Here is a 22,236-nt window from a genome sequence, read left to right as displayed (position 1 = left end):
ACCATTCATCTACTAGCAGTATACATATGGGGACTGGTCTATACCATGCAGCAATACTGGAGTTTTTGTTTTTTGGATACTTTGGGGACATCCAGCCTAAATGTAGCACATGCTGCTTTGTCTTTAAGGGAACATTCACATGTACTGTGTTTGCTGCAGATTTTATACTGTGAATTTTATGTTGCAGATTTCTGCTTTGTAGATTAGGGAATAATTTATAATAATAATAATTTTTATCTATATAGCGCCAACAGATTCCGCAGCACTTAACAATTCTGGGGGTACATACATAGACAGAAATCAGACATTACAGAGATATACATATAGTTATCCATACAAGAGGAGTGAGGTCCCTGCTCGCATGCATGAGCTTACACACTATCAGGAGGGGGTGCGAGACATAATGGCAAAGTGCATCATTGTTCTTGTGGTCCTGCCATCTTTATAAATAAGGCAGTGCAAGTAAGGGTGGGTGAACCTGTCACCAGCCAATGCCTGCATGCACAGGTCTAAGTGCTTAAATTCTTGGTGTGTGTGTGTGTGTAGGGGGGGGGGGGGTGTTGGGTTTTAGGGTAGCAGTCAAAATTAGGGAACCTGGTAAGCCTGCTTGAACAGATGAGTTTTGAGGGCACGTTTGAAGCTTTGTGTATTGGAGGTGAGTCTGACAGTCTTGGGTAATGCATTCCATAGAACTGGTGCAGCTCGGGTGAAGTCCTGGAGACGGGAGTGAGAGGTGCGGATTAAGGTGGACGTTAATCGTAAGTCGTTAGAGGAGCGTAAGGGACGGGCAGTAGACAGAGATGAGGGAGGAGATATAGGGAGGTGCAGTACACTGGAGGGCTTTATGGGTGAGCAGGAGGAGTTTGTATTGAATCCTGTGTTTAATAGGGAGCCAATGTAGTGACTGGCACAGGGGGGAGGCATCTGTATAGCGGCTGGACATGGAGATGAGCCTGGCCGCTGTATTGAGAATGGACTGGAGAGAGGAGAGTTTAGAGGATGGAAGGCCGATTAGTAAGGAATTGCAGTAGTCTAGAAGGGAATGAATAAGAGCGACAATGAGAGTTTTAGCAGATTCGACAGGAAGGAAGGGACGGATTTTAGAAATGTTTTTTAGATGCAGATTACAGGAACGTGAAAGAGATTTAATATGAGGAGTGAAGGACAGATCCGAGTCAAATATAACCCCAAGGCAGCGGGCTTGTTGTGTAGGGGTTATGGTTGCACCACAGACAGAGATGTCAGGTGGGGGGCGGTTAGCAGAGGGAGGGAAGACAAGCAGCTCAGTCTTAGCAAGGTTGAGTTTTAGGAATAGGGAGGACATAGCATTAGAGACGGCAGACAGACAGTTACTGGTGTTCTGTAGAAGAGCGGGGGTGATATCACGGGAGGAGGTATGTAGCTGGGTATCATCAGCATAGAGATGGTACTGAAAACCAAACTTGCTGATGATTTGTCCGATGGGTAAAGTGTAAAGTAAGAAAAGGTGAGGACCCAGGACTGATCCCTGAGGAACCCCGACTGTAAGGGGGAGAGAAGATGAGGTGGAGCCAGAAAGTGATACGCTAAAGGAGCGGTCGGAGAGATAGGAGGAGAACCAGGAAAGAGCAGAGTCCTTGAGGCCGATAGAGCGGAGCGTGGAGAGGAGGAGCTGGTGGTCTACAGTGTCACATACAGATAGAGCAGAGCATGGAGAGGAGGAGCTGGTGGTCTACAGTGTCACATACAGATAGAGCAGAGCATGGAGAGGAGGAGCTGGTGGTCTACAGTGTCACATACAGATAGAGCAGAGCATGGAGAGGAGGAGCTGGTGGGTCTACAGTGTCACATACAGATAGAGCAGAGCATGGAGAGGAGGAGCTGGTGGTCTACAGTGTCACATACAGATAGAGCAGAGCATGGAGAGGAGGAGCTGGTGGTCTACAGTGTCACATACAGATAGAGCAGAGCATGGAGAGGAGGAGCTGGTGGGCTACAGTGTCACATACAGATAGAGCAGAGCATGGAGAGGAGGAGCTGGTGGTCTACAGTGTCACATACAGATAGAGCAGAGCATGGAGAGGAGGAGCTGGTGGTCTACAGTGTCACATACAGATAGAGCAGAGCGTGGAGAGGAGGAGCTGGTGGTCTACAGTGTCACATACAGATAGAGCAGAGCATGGAGAGGAGGAGCTGGTGGGCTACAGTGTCACATACAGATAGAGCAGAGCATGGAGAGGAGGAGCTGGTGGGTCTACAGTGTCACATACAGATAGAGCGGAGCATGGAGAGGAGGAGCTGGTGGGCTACAGTGTCACATACAGATAGAGCAGAGCATGGAGAGGAGGAGCTGGTGGTCTACAGTGTCACATACAGATAGAGCGGAGCATGGAGAGGAGGAGCTGGTGGGCTACAGTGTCACATACAGATAGAGCAGAGCATGGAGAGGAGGAGCTGGTGGGCTACAGTGTCACATACAGATAGAGCAGAGCATGGAGAGGAGGAGCTGGTGGTCTACAGTGTCACATACAGATAGAGCAGAGCATGGAGAGGAGGAGCTGGTGGGCTACAGTGTCACATACAGATAGAGCAGAGCATGGAGAGGAGGAGCTGGTGGTCTACAGTGTCACATACAGATAGAGCGGAGCGTGGAGAGGAGGAGCTGGTGGGCTACAGTGTCACATACAGATAGAGCAGAGCATGGAGAGGAGGAGCTGGTGGGCTACAGTGTCAAAAGCTGCAGATCCAGGAGAATGAGAAGTGAATGGTCACCTTTAGATTCGGCGGAGAGGAGATCATTAGAGACTTTAGTCAGGGCAGTTTCTGTAGAGTGGTGAGGACGGAAACCAGACTGAAGGGGGTCAAGAAGAGAGTTTTCAGAGAGGTAGCGAGTTAGGCTTGAATAGACCAGACGTTCCAACAATTTAGAGATAAAAGGAAGAGAGGGTTTTTTCAGTAATGGAGTGATGGTGGAGTGTTTGAAAGTCGAGGGGAAGATGCCAGAGGAGAGGGAGAGGTTGAAGATCTTAGTAAGGTAGGTAGTGACAACAGGAGAGAGAGACTGGACGAGGTGTGAGGGAATAGGGTCACTAGGGCAGGTGGTGGGGCGAGAGGAGGAGAGGAGTCTGGAGACTTCCTCCTCTGTCACTGGCTCAAAGGCTGAGAGGATGAGGAGGAACAGTGAGAGGGAATAGGATTAATATTACCTGGGGAATGGGAGATGATCTCCTGGCGGATTGTGTCTATTTTGTCCTTGAAGTAGTTGGCTAAGTCTTCAGCACAGAGGTTAGTGATGGGTGTCTGAGGTTTGGGTTTAAGGAGAGAGTTGAGGGTATCAAAGAGACGTTTTGGGTTATGGGAAAGAGAAGAGATCAAAGTGGTAAAGTAGGATTGCTTAGCAGAGTGAAGAGCAGAGTAGTAGCTTCTAAGCATAGACTTATAATGTAGAAGGTTGGCTGTTGTCTTGGATTTCCTCCACAGACGTTCAGCACACCTAGAACACCATCTGAGGCCCCATTCACACGTCCGTGTCAGTTTTTACTGTCAGGAAATCCTGATCAGGAGGCCTCAAATGTCATCAGGAAAGTATCAGGATTTCCTGACAGTAATCCGTTTTTACCATCAGGAAACCATCAGGAAAAACCTTCAGGATTTCCTGATGAGATAATATGGTCTAGTATGCCAACATAAATCACAGGTACCCGTGTACCTGGATGGCCACAGACTGCAGAACTACAACTCCCATCATGGCCTGTCAGCAAGGCATGATGGGAGTTGTAAGTCTGCAACCTGGATGGCCACAGACTGCAGAACTACAACTCCCATCATGGCCTGTCAGCAAGGCATGATGAGAGTTGTAGGTCTGCAACCTGGATGGCCACAGACTGCAGAACTACAACTCCCATCATGGCCTGCCAGCAGAGCCATGATGGGAGTTGTACTTCTGCAACCTGGATGGCCACAGGCTGCAGAAGTACAAGTCCCATCATGACCTGTCAGCAAGATATGGTGGGAGTTGTAGTTCTGCAACCTGGAGGGCCACAGGCTGCAGAACTACAACTCCCATCATGGCCTGACAGCAGAGCATGGTGGGAGTAGTAGTCCTAAGGGGTAATCTCACCTGTCCTGCATCCTGCTCTGTCGGGGCCGCGAGGTTGGGGTCCGGGTCAGAGTGCAGTGCTGAGGTCCGGGCGGCGGCGGCGGTCGGAGGTTCCCGGGGAAGGCGGGGGGGGGGGGGGGGGGGGAGAGGGTCAGATGAGAGCCGGAGTTCCGGTGGTGAGCGGCGGTGGCGGGGTGGGGCGGGGGTGTTGGTAGCGGGTACTGGGGGTTAGGCGGCGCGGGCGGGGATCTGCACCGCACTCTGGCCGGCCAGCCCTGTAGTGCCAGGCAGAGTGTGCGGTGCGGGGGGGATGGGGGTGTGCGGGTGATCGGACGGCGGCCGAGGCTGGCTCTCTACCAGTCCGGAATCGCGGGCACTTTCCTGTTTGGGGTATAGGGGGTGCAAGTTTGTCCAGGGTGGTTTTGAGGGTGACGTGGTATTGTTTGGCAGCCAAATTAGGACAGGAGAGGGAAGAGGTGGGGGGCAATGATAACTGTACGGTATCTAGCAGTTGTTGGGTGTCTATAGCGCGTAGGTTCCTATATGTGAGTGAGGTCGGGGTGTCAAGAGGAAATAAATGATTGAGCGCATAGAAAATGCAATTGTATAACTCTGCAAATGGCCGTCAGCAAAGACCCAGGCTTCCCTTGTATTCTCTCTCTATCACCTCTCTGCCTGTGTCTGCAGCTCTGTACCTGGTATGGACCTGACAGATTCCCCTGAAAGCTGAGCTGTGATTGGTTGCTGTGGACCTGACAGATTCACCTGAAAGCTGAGCTGTGATTGGTTGCTGTGGGCCAGCGACACCAGTTTCAGTGTTAAGCTATGCGCACACAATGTATTTTTTATGACAAGAACGGCCGTTCTTGTGATAAAATAATGCACTGCATTGAACTCTATGCAAACAGCATCTTTTATTCACACGCTGTATTGAACAATGGCGGTTGTTAGCTACAGCCACACAAACAATTGACTTGTCTATTATTTACGGCCGCTAGTGCAGGAACAACGGCCGTTGTTCAAACTGTGCACACATTGAACTGTATGGCCATTCTGATGGCTGTATATTGAACAGATGTCTATGGTTAATTGGATTCCAGGCACACCCAAATCTGCCTACAATCCAAATAGAAATAAAACAGTGACCGTTGTTTGACACTGCCAACAACAACAACAGTTTGATACATCTGGGCCATCGCTGCTCCCATCCATAAACAGCGCCACTATTGTCCCCGGTTTTTCTGTGGTATTGCAGCACATTTTCTAGTGAAGTGAATAAAACTGAGTTGTAATACCACATAACACCTGAGGATCAGCATGGCGCTGTTCTTGAAATAAATCAGAAATAAATAAATCAATACATTTATAATTCTGGATAACTCACATAATCCCCTAGATCTAAGATAAAAGCTTACACGGATTTGTTAGTTTATTGTCCGCATTTTACCACAAATAGGGTGTGCAGTATATAGGAGAGTTTTCTATGCAACACAATATGACGGTATATGTATATGTATGTGTGACACAATATGACGGTATATTACCCCAATGTGTACTGGATGGGATTCTAATAAAATTATCCACAGACACTGATTACTCATCTACCTTCATTATATTCATCTGCGGCGCTGGTTTGGGGAATTTGTACTTTTTATTGATATTCCGTCACCATTTTGATGGCCGCCATATTGGATCAAGGGCAAATTTTCCAATGGGAAGGTGGTCATGTAGCACATAAAAAAAAACCAAAACAGAATTTTCTCAGAAATGGATTGCCACAATCAGGTTTGCAATATCTCTCTTGTTCAGATATCTCGTTTTACCGTTTGTAATTGTATTTTTCAATAAAGAAAAAAAAAACAATTGGCCAAGACAAAGATGGCAAAGGTATAAGTAGAAGTATGAGTGTAAAAAACTAGAAATACCTTGCGTTGAAAAGATACTTCACACCTGTTCACAAACATAAGTGTGCCGGTTCACAAACAGACACCCAGCTAGAAAAGAGTGGGGTCCTCCTAGCCAGAGCTCCGATTCTGCAGATTATTGCTCCTTGTAATAAAGACAATGATCATCGACTGATTGGTTATTTTTGGTCCTGACCTACAAACATTGGCCGCCGACTGCGCATCACTACGTGTAATAACGATGCACGGCCGATGGATGATGACTGTATAAAGAAAATAATAAAGTATATACATACCTCTGCCCGCTCCCCGATGCTTCTGCCCGCTCCCCCATATTTTCCTGGCTTCTGCCCGTTGTCCGCAGCTGCCAGTGGAACTTCACAGACCGTCTCTGAAGTTCCACCAGCGGCTAAGGACAGCGGGCAGAAGCAATGAAGATACTGGGGAGCAGTATGCAAGAGCAATGTGATCGGCTTAGTAATCCCGCTGTCCGCCCTCTCCGTGGAAAAGGTAGAGACAGCCCCAGGACCACATGGAAAAACCTAGATGTTATCCATATGGTCCTCGGGCTGCCCCCCACCTTCTCCACAGAGCGGACTGACAGCGGGATTACAAATCTGACCATTTTACTTCATAGCCCACTAAATCAGCCCCCCGTCTGTTTTTGGAAGAAGTGACTGTGTGTCTAATCCTGGATGAGCAGTGTAATAGTGCCCCCACCTACACCCTATCCCATCCAAGCACATAGGTCAGATGGGCACAGAAGGAGGTCTCATGCTCAGCAATATACCAATGTCCTCTGCTTACTCTCTCTATTTCCTATTTCAGGCTGGACTGGATGACGGCGAGGGTGAGTTTTGTCTATAATATCTCTATGTATCTATGTATCTCTACAATGTATAAAGCAGTTCTCTAAACTAACGCTTTTCTATTGTTTTTTTCTTTAGATGAAGAATCGGATTTCGGGTGAGTAAATCTAAACTGAAGATATAAAACTTGTGTGACCCTATAATTCCTCCCCTATAGACCCCGATCATCACTGATGTCTCTAATGTGTGTTAGGTTTTCACTATCTTCTCTATTCTATCACTAACAGGAGCGACATCGACGACATCGCGGAGGATTCAGACGATTGGGAGTAAGTATCTCATAGTCTCGTCTTCAACAACAAGCCTATAAAAATTACAGGTGTTAGGAGCTTTTTTTTTTTGTTTTTTGAGGGGTAATTCAGCAAAAAAAAATTCTTTTGAATCAACAGGTGCCAGAAAGTGCCAGAGATTTGTAATTTACTTCAATATAAAAAAATCTCCAATACTTATCAGCTGCTATATGTCCTGCATGAAGTGGTGTATTCTTTCCAGTCTGACACAGTTGCTCTATGCTGCCATCTAAGTCTGGGACAGGAACTGCACTGTAGCAAATCCCCATAGAAAACCTTTCCTGCTTTCCAGACTGGAAAGAATACCACTTCCTGCAGGACATTCAGCAGCTGATAAGTAATGGATGACTTGGGATTTTTTAATGGAAGTAAATTACAAATCTCTAAATCTCTGGCACTTTTCTGGCACCAGCTGGTTTGAAAGGAAAAACTTTTTGCTTAACAATCCTTTCTACTACCTTCTTATTGGTGAAGTTCTGCCAGAAAACTGATGTCTCCAACGTGTGTTTGGTTCTCACCATCTTCTCTATTCTATCACCAACAGCAGCGACGACATCGATGAGCGTCTGGAGGATTTGGAGTAAGTATCTCACAGTAACATATAGTATAGTAATATAATCAGTCACAGACATGTTTGCAGGGGATCACGTATTAAAAAACAAAACTTTGAAAAACAGCATTTGGAGCTTTCTGATTTTTTAGTGCCAGAGATTTGTCATTTACTTAAAAATCTCAACTCTTCCAGTACTTATCAGCTGCTGCACGTCCTGCAGGAAGTGGTGTATTCTTTCCAGTCTGACACAGTGCTCTCTGCTACCACCTCTGTCCATGTCATGAACTGTCCAGAGCAGCAGCAAATCCCCATAGAAAACCCACTTCTACTCTCCAGACTGGAAAGAATACACCACATCATGCAGGACATGCAGCAGCTGATAAGTAATGGAAGACTTAAGATTTTCAAAGTAATGGGTTCAATGGATTCAAAGTAATGGGTACAATATAGGGAGCGCTTATATGTCTCCTACCTGCCGGATCCACTCCTGGCTTTGGCTCAAAAATTCCAGTGTGTGAATTCCAGTGTGTGAAACCAACCTCAATCACATGAACTGTAAAGTGAAAAAACAAAAACTTTTTTTTTCTTTACAACGAATGTCATTGCATATCAACAATCAAAAATAAATATACAAAAATATAAATGTCATCCATCCATTTGAAGTGAAGGAGGCGGGATCCGTTTCAAGTCCGCTCAGATCCCGCCTCCTTCACTGAGTGGCTGAGCGGACCTGAGAAGTCACGTCTCGGGAAGCGGCTGGGAATCGGGCACCGGAGCACCGCGATGCGGGACCTGCCGCTGGAACCGGGGAGGTGAGTGGACGGCTTTTTCCTCGGCCACCTCTTGCCCCGTCCCAGTAAAAAAGTGCCCCCCCACTGGAGTACCCCTTTAACAAAACACACAACACATATGTAAAGAATAGACGCCATACCTAGAGCACACACCAAGGTCCCAAAGTGACGGAAACCACCAAGAAGACAAAATCAATGATTGTGGTGACTTTCACATCTCATCCCAAATCCCCAGTGCTAACAGCGCATTTATAGTCCCATCATCTGGTCTAATAAATCTGGGCCAGTGGATTTCCAATGTACATGTTTCTATAAAACCTCCCCCAATATGCAGCACTTGGAGGACAGACTAATATCCCCTTTATAATATGCAATTATTTTTTATTATTATGTAATAGGTGGAAGATGGCCGTGATGGACGCCCCGTGGATTTTCAGGTAATTACACTACATTAAAACAGCAGAAAAAATCAAATAAATCATTTTTACAATAGCTTTTGCCCCCCTCGCACAAATCTCTGCCCGTTCCATAGACTCCGTTCTATGGCCGGTCAGATTCCGCCACCCTACCCAAAGAATTGACTTGTCACTAGAACGGAGTCTATGGCACGGGTGGAGATGTGGTCCAGCGCGTGTGGCCTAATCCGAGGCGGGTTACTAGTAAGTAATTGAAGAGGAAAGTTTTCTGCTTGAAATTCCTCTATTCAGCTCTGGCAGAATAGGAGCAGAATTCAAACCCCATTGACTTCTATAGGATTCCCCTGGAGGAATCGGCCCAAAAAATTTACATGTCAATTCTTTGTCGGATGGCGGATCCGTGTCAGAAAATTCTGATGGAAAATTCTGCTGTGTGAATAACAGAGCGGAAATCCCATTGAACACAATAGAAAATTGCTCTATTCATAATTTATGGGAAGAATTTCACGCGGAAATTTAGGGTGTGTTCACATTATGGAATCTGCACGAATAACCTGCCACGGATTCCACTGCTCGCATCTCCTCCTGTTCCATTGACTCCATTCTATGGTCAGGGGATTCCGCCATCCGCACAAAGAATTGACATGTCAATTCTTTGGGCAGATGTCGGAATCCGCCCGATTATAGAATGGAGTCTATGGGACAGGTGGAGAGGCACACAGGTGCGAGCAGGGGCGAGCGGCGGAATACACTGGAGATTATCCGTGCAGATTCTGAAGTGTGAACACACCCTAAGAGCAGATCCTGCTTCAAATTCCTGGCCTATTCCTCAAGGGGAAAACTGGCAGTGATGACAAGGGGTTAGTAAATATCCTGATGGATTTCATGTTCTTATTGAGATGTCACAATAAATAACATTTTCTGATAGTTTCAAATGGGACCAAGTACCAATCCTCCTAACCAACCCTATGTTCTCTGTTACAGAGACGACAAGTACCCGCTCTACAGTTGGATCCCGAGCCTGGAGACCATCGTGTAAGTATGAAGAAGCAGCGGAGATATAATCATCCAGCTACATGATATGACAATATGAGTCCATTTATATCTGTGTTCCCCACCAAACACTCACATATGTATATTCACATATCCCCAAACACTATGGGGCAGATTTAACACACAAGCTGGTTTCTGATCTATATACAGTGAGACTGACGAAGAGGAGGAAGAGGACGAGGCTGCGGACATCCCCTGGTGAGGGCTCAAACCTTATAGTATTGGGAATACATGTTTATTCTTTAACCATCCTGTATAGAGAGAGGAGCGTGGGGAGGACAGGATAGGGGGCGCTCTAGTTACACATAGAATCCTATTTTCTATTTATTTTTACTGCATCTTCCCCTATAGACTCCGATCATCGTGAGGATGTCTCTAAATATCATTATTGTCTCTTATTAATGACGTTCTGCCAGAAAACTGATGTCTCTAATGTGTGTCTGGTTTTCACTATCTTCTCTATTCTATCACTTACAGGAGCGAGGACGACACCGAGGAGGACACAGAGGATTGGGAGTAAGTATCTCATAGTCTCGTCTTAAACAACAAGCCTATGAAAATTACAGTGTTAGGAGTTTTTTTAAAGGGGTAATTCAGCAAAAAAATTCTTTCAAATTAGCTGTAGCCAGAAAGTGCCAAAGATTTGTAATTCACTTGTATTAGAAAAAAATTCCAGTACTTCTCAGCATAGAATCACCATAGAAAACCTCTCCTGCTTTCCACAATAGAAAGAATACCCCTTCCTGTAGGACATACAGCAGCTGAGAAGTAATGGAGGACTTGAGATTCTTTAATGGAAGTAAATTACAAATCTCTGGCACTTTCTGGCACCAGCTGTTTTGAAAGAAAAACTTTTTTTGCTGAACTATCCCTTTAATTTTACATTAGTTGTATTTTTTCTAGCAAAATTTGTAGCATTTGGTTAAATGTAAAACTAAAAATGTAAAACTTGTGTGACCCCATAATTCCTCCCCTATAGACACCGATCATCACTGATGTCTCTAATGTGTGTTAGGTTTTCACTATCTTCTCTATTCTATCACTAACAGGAGGGACATCGACGACATCGCGGAGGATTCGGACGATTGGGAGTAAGTATCTCATAGCCTCGTCTTAAACAAGCATATAAAACTTAGTGTAAGGAGATTTTTTATTTAAAATTTTTTAAAGGGGTAATTCAGCCAAAAAATTCTTTCAAATCAACTGTTGCCGGAAAGTGGCAGAGATTTGTAATTTACTTCTATAAAAAAAAAAAATCTCCAATACTTATCAGCTGCTGTATGTCCTGCCGGAAGTGGTGTATTCTTTACAGTCTAACACAGTTGCTCCCTGCTCCCACCTCTGTCTGGGACAGGAACTGCCCAGAGCTGTAGCAAATCTCCTTAGAAAACCTTTCCTGCTGTTCAGACTGGAAAGAATACCACTTCCTGCAGGACATTCAGCAGCTGATAAGTAATGGAGGACTTGGGATTTTTTAATGGAAGTAAATTACAAATCTCTTGCTCTTTTCTGGCACCAGCTGATTTGAAAGAAAAAAAAATGTTTGCAGAACTATCCTTTTCTTATTGGCCAGAAAACTGATGTCTCTAATGTGTGTTTGGTTCTCACTATCTTCTCTATTCTATCACCAACAGCAGCGACGACATCGATGAACGTCTGGAGCATTTGGAGTAAGTATCTCACAGTAACATATAGTATAGTAATATAATCAGTCACACAGACAAGTTTGCAGGGGGATCTGGTATTAAAAAACAAACCTATGAAAAACAGCATTTGGAGCTTTCTTTTTTTTAAAGGGGTAATTCAGCAAAAAAATAAATAAATAAATCTTTCAAATCAACAGGTGCTACAGAGTGCCAGAGATTTGTAATTTACTTACAAATCTCAATTCTTCCGGTACTTATCAGCTGCTTTATGTTCTGCAGGAAGTGGTGTATTCTTTCCAGTCTGACACAGTGCTCTCTGCTGCCACCTCTGTGTATGTCATGAACTGTCCAGAGCAGCAGCAAATCCCCATAGAAAACCTCTCCTGCTCTCCAGACTACTAAGCAAACACCACATCATGCAGGACATACAGCAGCTGATAAGTAATGGCAGACTTGAGATTTTTTCATAGATTACAAATCTCTGGCATTTTCAGTCACCAGTTGATTTGAAATATTTTTCTCTTTTTTTAATGTTACATTACTTGTATTGTTTTCTAGCAAACCTTGCCGCATTTTGTTTAAATAAAGTGTTTTTCTTGTGTCTGATTTTTGTGGTGTTTTCCCCCATAGCAGATCATGTGATTCATTGGTTTCCCTTTGAGGCTGCATTTACACATGCCAGTTTTTTTGGAAAGCTGCCATTGCAGTTTTTGAGCCAAAACCAGAAGTGGATTCAAAGTAATGGGTACAATAAAGGAAGCGCTTATATGTCTCCTACCTGCCGGATCCACTCCTGGCTTTGGCTCAATAATTACAGCGGCAGATTTCCAAAAAAACTGTCATGTGTGAAACCAACCTCAATCACATGAACTGTAAAGTGAAAAACAAAAAACGTAACAAAACACACAACACATATGTAAAGAAAAGACGCCATACCTAGAGCACACACCAAGGTCCCAAAGTGACGGAAAACACCAAGTAGACAAAAGCATTGATGGCGGTGACTTTCACATCTCATCCGGCTCCAGCATTTTTCTGCTAATAAGGAAAGGGAGGTTTTTGATAAGAATTCCAATAAATATAAAGCAGAGACAGAGCCGGATACCAGAAGTAACAGCCTTGTAGACATACACACGGGGATATTCCCAGGCACTGAATCTCCTCCCATTGCAGCTCTTAGTTGTGACCATGAGTGACCAGGAGCTGTGGCCCAGCTGATCCGCTGCTGCTCTTCCTTATTTTTTTATTTATATATTATAATCTCTTTATTTTTAAAAAAAATTTCCCTTCCATTTTTCCATAAAAATAACATCATTACTGCATCATAACAGTTTTCCATATACAAACATGTGTTACAGAAAAAAAACACCATACAGAAATTCGCCAAATACCCCCCCCCCCCCCCAGTCTGCCATAAGAAACCCCTTTCAACCCCTAACCTCTAGTTCCCTTCTCCTTCACACTTATAATAGCGCCTTTCCCATTTCTCACTACTTGGTGTCCAGGGAGCCATCCATTGTTTCATTAGAATACGTCTAGCATAAATAAGCATTCTCTGTACCATTTTCTTACTCCTTTTTCTTGCTTTAATATTTGTAATATCTCCCAACAAAGCAGTAACTGGGTCCAGCTCACATCTCACCTTGCTCTTTTCTTCCATTACTTTGTGCTCTCTCCCCCAGTCCTCCTGTAAAGAGCTGCATGACCAGAGCATGTGAGCACAATCCGCCTCCCCACAGCCACATCTCGGACACTTCCTATCCTTCCACTTCCCTATTCTAAAGAGGAGCCTTGGGGTGTAGTATCATTCATGTACTAGGCTGAAGTGAATTATTCTATAGTTACCCACTCTTGACACTTCCTTAATACTTCTCAACACTTTCTCCCACCTATCTTCATCTATCCTCCCGATTACTCCCTCCCATTTATCCTTACTTTTAGTCCCTATATGTTGTTCCATTATAAGGTGCGAGTATATTGTTGTGATCTCTTTCTTTTTAATTGATCCACTCCTTAATTTTGTAACTAATGGGCTGGGGCTACATCCTTGCAACTTACTATTATTCTGACTTGCAACTAACGCTTTTCTGCATCTAACATAAGAGAACCAGTGTCTTTCCTCTATCTTGTATTCTGCTTTTAGACTGTCCCAACTCTTTATGATGTTTCCGTCTATTATATCTCTGTTCTCACCCCCACCCCATCCAATACTTGTACTACTCCCAATTTCCTAACTTCTCCTAACTCATCATTTAACCATAATGGGGCAAATTCCATTACTCCCTGATTATTTAGAGATTTTTTTTTACCCACTCCTATGTTCTAACTAAGGTCTTTACCATGACCACATTACTCCAAGCTTTCTTCCCCAGAACTCCTGTCTCCAGGATTTGAAAAATATCCCAAGTTCCATTACTAATGCTATTGCCCCATCCTGCTTCCATCTGGCCAACCAATATATTTGAGAAGCATAATAGTATTTTTCCACGTCTGGGACCCCCAATCCATCTCTTGTCATTGGGATACATAAGTTCTCCAGTTTTGTTCTTACTCTTTTCCGTCCCCATATTAATGCATTTAACATCACCTTTATTCTTTTAAAATATTTTCTCTCTATCAGTGTGGGCGTAGCACTAAATACATACAAGAGTTTAGGTAGCTGCTCTTCCTTATTACACTGAGCGGAATCTGCCGGATCAGGACCATTCAGTGGATCATTGCTCCGTGTAATAAAGAGCGACCGTGTCTTTTGGTCCTAACCTAAAATCATCAGTCGCCGACTGCATATCTCTACATGTAATAGTGATGTGCGGCTGATGGCTGATGGCTGTGTAAAGAAAATAATAAAGTATATACATACCTGCCACACTCTCCGGTGCTTCTGCCTGCTCCTCGGTATCATCCCGGCAGCAGCAGCCAGGAAGATACCGGGACTGGGTAGAAGCATTGGGGAGCGTGGCAGGTATGTATATACTTTATTATTTTACACTAAAGGCAAGGGCTACACAGACATCACTAACAACAAATATATATACAGTCCATGCTGCACGATTATTGAGCTGGGTAATAGGCTCAGTAAATAAACGTCGATCTAGCAGATTGGTGCTCATTTACATTGTCAATCAGGCCGTGTAACATGGCGATTTGTCTGAACTAAGGGTGCGTTTACACAGAAAGATTTATCTGACAGATTTTTGAAGCCAAGGCCAGGAATGGATTTGAAAAGGGGATAGATCCCAGTCTTTCCTTTCTGACCTGATCCCTGTTTATAGTCTGTTCCTGGTTTTGGATTCAAAGATCTGTCAGATAAATCTGTCTGTGTAAACGCACCATAATGCTGCGTTTACACGTAACGATTATCGTGCAAATTTGCACGATAACGGTTGAATTCGAACGATAATCGTACGTGTAAACGCAGTGAACGATCAAACAACGAGCGAGAAATCGTTAATTTTCATCTTTGAACAACTTCTCAAATCATCGACGGTCGTTCGCAAAAATTTCGCTGATCGCTTTGTGTAAACGGTCGTCGTGAAAGTCCACCCGCCCGCAGCCCGACCCCCGCTCCTCCGATGCCCGGCCACGCATCCTACAGCCCCCTGCGCCTGCTCGATCGCCACCCCCGCCGCCCGTTCGCCCCCGGGCGGGCGGGCTTTCAGCCGGCTTAAGCGATCTTAAAACGATCGCAAAACGAATTTTCGTACGACATATCGTACCGTCTAAATGCTGATCGTTATGAAAAAAAACCTGCTACTCCGACATCGTTAATCGTACGATCAGGCGAATTACTGTTCCGTGTAAATGTAGCATAAGTCTCCTCTATCATCCTGACTGACGGCCAAGCCAAAACAATCAGTCTCGCTGATAGGGGAAAGGCTAAGGGGGGGCTTGGAGCTAGGGAAGCAGTGGCACTTTACAGGTTAAGCCACACCTTAAAGACACTTACAGGTACACAGGAGGGATCTGATGCCTAGCAACATCCCCTTGGGTATTTAAAAAAAATGTCCTTTGATTTAATATAAAAAAGTAAGAAAACTTTTTTTTAAGGTGAACTCACATATTGTACTTTATACAGAGTTTTTTTTGCATAGATTTTGTGCAAAATTGTCACAAAAATATTCCAACCCAAATACCCAGTGCTAACAGCGCATTTATAGTCAGATCATCTAATAAATCTGGGCCAGTGGATTTCCAATGTACATGTTTCTATAAAACTTCCCCCAACATGCAGCACTTGGAGGACAGACTAATATCCCCTTTATAATATGCAATTATTATTTTTATTATTATGTAATAGGTGGAAGATGGCCGTGATGGACGCCCCGTGGATATTCAGGTAATTACACTACACGAAAATAGCAAAAAAATCTAATAAATTATTTTTACAATAGTTTTCGCCCCCGCTCGCACACATTTCTGCCCTTGCCATAGACTCCATTTTATGGTCGGACGGATTCCGCCGTCCACCCAAAGAATTGACTTGTCAATTCTTCGGGTGGATGGCGGAATATAACCGACCATAGAACAGAGTCTATGGCATGGGTGGAGATGCGTTCCAGCGCAAGTGGCCTAATCCGAGGCGGGTTACCAGCGAGGAATTGAAGAGGAAAGTTTTCTGCTTGAAATTCATCTATTCAGCTCTGGCAGAATAGGAGCAGAATTCAAGCGGAATTCAAGCAGAAGCATGACTGCTATAGGATTCCCCTGCTGGAATCGGCCCAAAAAATTGACAAGTCAATTCTTTGTCGGAAGGCGGATGCGCGGCAGAAAATTCTGCTGTGTGAACAACAGAGCAGAAATACCATTGAACACAATGGAATTGCTCTATTTAAATTTTATGGGAAGAATTTCAAGCAGAAATTTAGGGTGTGCTCACATTATGGAATCCGCACGGATAACCTGCCACGGATTCCACTGCCCGCATCTCCTCCTGTTCCATTGACTCCATTCTATGGTCGGGGGGATTCCGCCATCCGCCCAAAGAATTGGCATGTCAATTCTTTGGGCAGATGTCGGAATCTGCCCGACCATAGAATGGGTCAGGTGGAGAGGCACACATGTGCGAGCAGGGGCGAGCGGCGGAATCCACTGGAGATTATCCGTGCAGATTCTGAAGAGTGAACACACCCTAAGAGCGGATCCCGCTTTAAATTCCTCGCCTATTCCTCAATGTGCACATCCCCTTAAGGGGAAAACTGGCAGTGATGACAAGGGGTTAATAAATATCCTGATGGATTTCATGTTCTTATTGAGATGTCACAATAAATAACATTTTCTGAAAATCATCCTAACCAACCCTATGTTCTCTATTACAGAGACGACAAGTACCCGCTTCACGGTTGGATCCCGAGCCTGGAGACCATCGTGTAAGTATGAAGAAGCAGCGGAGATATAATCATCCATCTCCATGATATAGATTGATTATATGAGTCCATTTATATCTATGTTCCGCGCCAAAAACTCATATTTATATTTCCATATCCCCAAAAACTATGGGGCAGATTTATATATGTGCAGCCCTGAGCACATTGAGAAAGGGGCACAAAAAGCTGTGGCCTCCATCTGCTACTAATTTATCCTGGTTTATGCCGAAAAACAGGGAAAAATCAGGGCAGAAACCTACACCTGCTGCGGAGCACTTGTAGATTTCTATACCTGCTGCGGAGCACTTGTAGATTTCTACACCTGCTGCGGAGCACTTGTAGATTTATATACCTGCTGCGGAGCACTTGTAGATTTCTGCAGCTGCCTTGTGGTAGGTACAGGTCCTGCTGGATTTACTCCAGTCTTAATAAATGTCTATATATATTTATACACACAAGCTGGTTTATGTTCTATATACAGTGAGACTGACGAAGAGGAGGAGGCGGACGAGGCTGCAGACTTTTCCAGGTGAGGGCTCAAAGCTTATTGCATTGTGAATACATGTTTATTTTTTTTACCATCCTGTATAGAGAGAGGAGCGTCAGGAAGACAGGATGTGTATATGTGTGTGTGTATATATATATATATATATATATATATATATATAATACATACAAGCTGGTGTATGTTCACAGTGAAATCGACGACGACGAGGAAGATGGCGCGGCTGCGGACATCCCCAGGTAAGGGCTCAAAGCTTATAGAATTGTGAATACAAGTTTTTTTTTTTTTTTAATATACTGTATAGAGAGAGGAGCGACAGGAAGACAGAATATGTGTGTGTATATATATATATATATATATATATATATATATATATATATATATATAAGCTGCTGTATGTTCTCTACACAGTGAAATCGACGTCGACGAGGAAGAGGACGTGGCTGACGACATCCCCAGGTGAGGGCTCAAAGCTTATAGTATTGTGAATACACATTTATTTTTTTCCCATCCTGTATAGAGAGAAGAGCAGTGGGAGGGCAGGATAGGGGGCGCTCTAGTTAGACATAGAATCATATTTTTCTATTTATTTTAACAGCATTTATTCACATTACAAACTGCTGACACTGGGACTTAGTTGTTAAGGTCCCCGTACACTTTATACTTTAGCTGGCTGTACCTGCAATATACAGTACTATATGGTCATTGTATAGAGCAGTGTACAGCTCACTACATTACTATTGCAATCACCTTCTTTACAATAAAATATTTAATGTGTAATATAACAATATATTTATATATGAGATGGTTTACGTTCTATACACAGAGAAGAAGAGGAGGACGAGGAGGACAAAGGGACGGCCGTGGAGATCCCCAGGTAATGAAACAAAACCTATAACATTGTGAAGCAAGGAATTGTTATTTATCATGCTGTATATAGAGAGAGGACGGGGGCGCTCTATTTGGAGGTGGGATCTAATTTCTATTGTGGGTAATGGTGAATAGTATATTACTGCAGGTGTGAATAGAGCTGGTAAAAGAGCATTGTTTCTATATAATGTGCTCCGAAATTCTGGTTTCCTTACACTAACCATTGATTTCCCTCCATTTCTTGGTCATTTCTCCTCGACAGAAGCAGCAGCAGGAGGAGATCCATCTTATCCAGGTAAATATATGGGATGATACATTTACATGATAACACAACTCTATTGCTGCACTGTATATCCTCATGTCATCACTATATATTATATTACCAGTCACATATAATAACCACGAAAGGCCTCATGTACATAATACAGACATACAAGTGACATGGTGCCGCCTGTATCTCACCCACTAGGATAGCACTGAGTCCCCTCTCTCCAGTGTAATGTCTATTCCCCATCACTGCTGACGGGTCTGATCTCAGGAAAGTCATGCTGGTTTTTCTCCTTCCCTTATAGACTGCGGGCGCTGTTCTGCTGCTGCTGCGCCACCAAGGAGGAGTAAAGGTGAGTACCCAAAATCCCATCACACCTCAGATCACTTTTATTCTGACTGTATATTCATATGGAGCCTATATATGTAACCTGTCATTATTAACACATTGCTTGTTATATATCCTATCTAGGTAACACAGCGCCGCCAGAGTGAGGAGAAGACACCCGACCATCTGGAGCTGTCTGGAGGAGGAGGCGTCCGCAACATCAAGTGGTAAATGGGACGCCCATAACATCCGGAGGATACATTTACCACACATGGGGGAGGAGGAGCCCCCTTTTACCATCATAGATAGGAGGAGTAGACACTCACAACACCTAGAGGGGTCTGGAGGAGGTGCCCTTAAAGAGGTTATCTAGGCAACTAAAAAGGCGTTTCCTTCCTCGCCGGCGTCTCACGTCTGGTTTGGTCTCCTCTCGCACCATCATCTTCTTACCTGGCAAAACGGAGGCGGCCTGAGACAGTGGGGCAGGTACTTTGTTGTGATTGTCGCATGCGGGTGAAACCAGTGGCGGCCAATGTACAAACAATGTTGCCACTGTCATCACAACATTGCCCGTACATTGACCACTGCTGGCAGCAAGTTTCACCCACATGTGGTGATCACACCATAATACCTGATCTACTGTCTCAGACCTTTGCCAGGTCAGAAGATGTTGGAATGAGATGAGTCCGAACTGGAAGTGAGATGCTGGTAATGGTGGAAATATCTTTTTAGCTCCCCAGATAACCCCTTTTTAACATCTAGAGGCAAATTAGGGGCCAGTTACATCTGGAGGATTTATTTGCCTCACAAGGGGGAAGGAGGAGCCCCCTTTTACCACCAAAAATAGGAGGACTAGACTCTAAGAACACCAAGAGGGTCTGGAGGAGGCGCCCTTAAAGGAGTTATCTAGGCAACTAAAAAGGCATTTCCTTCCTCGCCGGTGTCTCACTTCTGGTTTGGTCTACTCTCGCACCATCATCTTTTTATCTGGCAAAACGGAGGCGGCCTGAGACAGTGGGGCAGGTACTTTGTTGTGATTGGTGCATGCAGGTGAAACCAGTGGCGGCCAATGTACAAACAATGTTGCCGCTGTCATCACAACATTGCCCGTACATTGACCACTGCTGGCGGCGAGTTTCACCCACATGTGTTGATCACACCATAGTACCTGATCTACTGTCTCAGACCTTTGCCAGGTCAGAAGATGTTGGGATGAGATGAGTCCCAACTGGAAGTGAGATGCTGGTAATGGTGGAAATATCTTTTCAGCTCCCCAGATAACCCCTTTTAATATCAAGTGGTAAATGGGGCGCCCATAACATCCGGAGGATATATTTACCACACATGGGGAAGGAGGAGGCTACTTTTACCATCAGAGATAGGAGGAGTAGACACTCACAACACCTAGAGGGGTCTGGAGGAGGTGCCCTTAAAGGGGTTATCTAAGTAACTAAAAAGGCATTTCCTTCCTCGCCGGCTTCTCACTTCTGGTTTGGTCTCCTCTCACACCATCATCTTCTTACCTAGCAAAACGGAGGCGGCCTGAGACAGTGGGGCAGGTACTTTGTTGCGATTGTTGCATGTGGGTGAAACCAGTGGCAGCCAATATACAAACAATGTTGCCGATGTCATCACAACATTGCGCGTACATTGACCACTGCTGGCGGTGAGTTTCACCCACATTTGGCGATCACACCATAGTACCTGATCTACTGTCTCAGACCTTTGCCAGGTCAGAAGATGTTGGAATGAGGTCAGTCCGAACTGGAAGTGAGATGCTGGTAATGGTGGAAATATCTTTTCAGCTCCCCAGATAACCCCTTTTAACATCTAGAGGCAAATTAGGGGCCCGTAACATCAGGTGGGTTTATTTGCCTCACATGGGGGAAGGAGGAGCCCCCTTTACCATCAAAAATAGGAGGACTAGACTCTAAGAACACCTAGAGGGGTCTGGAGGAGGCGCCCTTAGATAAGTTAGCTAGGGAGCTAGAAGGCATTATCTTTCCTTTTGTCTCTCCTCCGGTTTGGTGTCTTCTCATTCTACACTATCTGACTTGGCATAAAGGCGGCGAGCTGAGACAGTGGGGCAGGTACTGGGTTGCGATTCTCACATGTGGGTGAAACCAGTGGTAGCCAATGTACACATGATATTCCATCATTATGCATATATTGGCCACTACCGGTGGGACTGGTTTCACCCACATGTGGTTATCACACCATAGTACCTGATCTCCCACCTCAGCCGCCACCTATACCAGGTCAGAAGTTGTTGGGATGAGATGTCACCAAACTGGAAGTGAGATGCCGGTGAGAGAGGAAAGGAAATGCCTGTTCAGCTCCCCAGATAACCACTGTAACACCTAGAGGCAAATGAGGCGCCATTAACATCATTGGGGTTCATTTGCCTCAAATGGGGAAAAGGAGGAGGCCCCCTATAACATCAGAAAAAGGGGGAGAAGACTCCTTTAAACATCTGTAGGAGTCTGGAGGAGGTGTCTGTAGCATCCGTAGGCAAATTAACATCCAGCAGAACTTGACTGGGCATCCTCCAATATCCGTCTGGCATCAGAAACCACCACCTCCTGATGACCCTCTACACCCCAGGAGCAGCCGGTGAGTATTTCCCATCTGGCACCTGGAGAGTTCAGGAATAATAGCTGCTTGTTCTAGCCCTGGGGCCATTGACACCAGTGATCTTACCACAGCGCTATTATCCCTGAACTCTCCGCTACAGGCCTAGTAAGTATCGCACCTCACAGACACATGACGACTACACACACACACACACATATATATATATATATATACACATAAACATGCACTACACATAGATAGCGGCTGTGATCCTGGGACTTGCTCTGATCGCCACATTTGGGGTCGGGAAGGAATTTTTCCCCTTGAGGACAATTGACTCTTCCCTCTTAGGGGTTTTTGCCTTCCTCAGGATCATCTCAGCCTAACAGCCCCCACAGTCATACATGTAAAATTACTCTCCCTATAACTTGAAATAAAATATCTTTTTTTGCCCCGTTACATCTTTGTGTCTGTGTCTTTACTTCCAGGTAGTGTCCGGATCATTCCGCACATGGTGATACCAAGTCTGGCTGTTTTTAGTTACATTTTTATTTGAAAAATGGGAAAAAGGGGGTTAAATTTTCATCAAGTGGGCAGTTTTCTTATATTTTTTTATTTAACATTTTTTAAAGGTTTCCTATTATTTGGACAAACTTCTGATATGTCATAGTGACACGCTAGAAGATTGTGTGGGTGGGGAAAAGGTGCTGAGACCCTTACTGATTGCTA

At 44.6% G+C, this 22,236-nt stretch overlaps 1 protein-coding gene across 6 annotated transcripts in view; it reads left to right on the top strand.

Moving 5' to 3' along the window:
• Positions 1-21,954, top strand: part of LOC138771558 (uncharacterized) — a 39,811-nt gene extending 17,857 nt beyond the window's left edge. For 2 of the 6 annotated variants that reach the window (XM_069951378.1, XM_069951377.1), the window contains exons 3-21: positions 6,811-6,832; positions 6,930-6,948; positions 7,079-7,120; positions 7,686-7,721; positions 8,884-8,922; positions 9,886-9,936; positions 10,105-10,152; positions 10,432-10,470; positions 11,004-11,045; positions 11,589-11,624; positions 15,898-15,936; positions 16,916-16,966; positions 17,445-17,492; positions 17,660-17,707; positions 17,880-17,927; positions 18,295-18,345; positions 18,601-18,633; positions 18,911-18,958; positions 19,078-19,369. In XM_069951378.1, coding sequence (XP_069807479.1) covers positions 6,811-6,832; positions 6,930-6,948; positions 7,079-7,120; positions 7,686-7,721; positions 8,884-8,922; positions 9,886-9,936; positions 10,105-10,152; positions 10,432-10,470; positions 11,004-11,045; positions 11,589-11,624; positions 15,898-15,936; positions 16,916-16,966; positions 17,445-17,492; positions 17,660-17,707; positions 17,880-17,927; positions 18,295-18,345; positions 18,601-18,633; positions 18,911-18,956 — 738 coding nt within the window. In that variant the 3' untranslated portion in view covers positions 18,957-18,958; positions 19,078-19,369. Of the gene's footprint in view, positions 1-6,810; positions 6,833-6,929; positions 6,949-7,078; positions 7,121-7,685; positions 7,722-8,883; positions 8,923-9,885; positions 9,937-10,104; positions 10,153-10,431; positions 10,471-11,003; positions 11,046-11,588; positions 11,625-15,897; positions 15,937-16,915; positions 16,967-17,444; positions 17,493-17,659; positions 17,708-17,879; positions 17,928-18,294; positions 18,346-18,600; positions 18,634-18,910; positions 18,959-19,077; positions 19,381-21,412 lie in introns of those variants that run through there. The other 4 variants (XR_011359643.1, XM_069951381.1, XM_069951379.1 and 1 more) reach the window with 4 other exon arrangements.
• The last annotated feature ends 282 nt before the right edge of the window (positions 21,955-22,236 follow it).

The sequence above is a fragment of the Dendropsophus ebraccatus genome, chromosome 13 (assembly GCF_027789765.1).
Source record: "Dendropsophus ebraccatus isolate aDenEbr1 chromosome 13, aDenEbr1.pat, whole genome shotgun sequence".
Lineage (NCBI taxonomy): Eukaryota > Metazoa > Chordata > Amphibia > Anura > Hylidae > Dendropsophus > Dendropsophus ebraccatus.
This window is presented reverse-complemented; position numbering and strand designations above follow the sequence as displayed.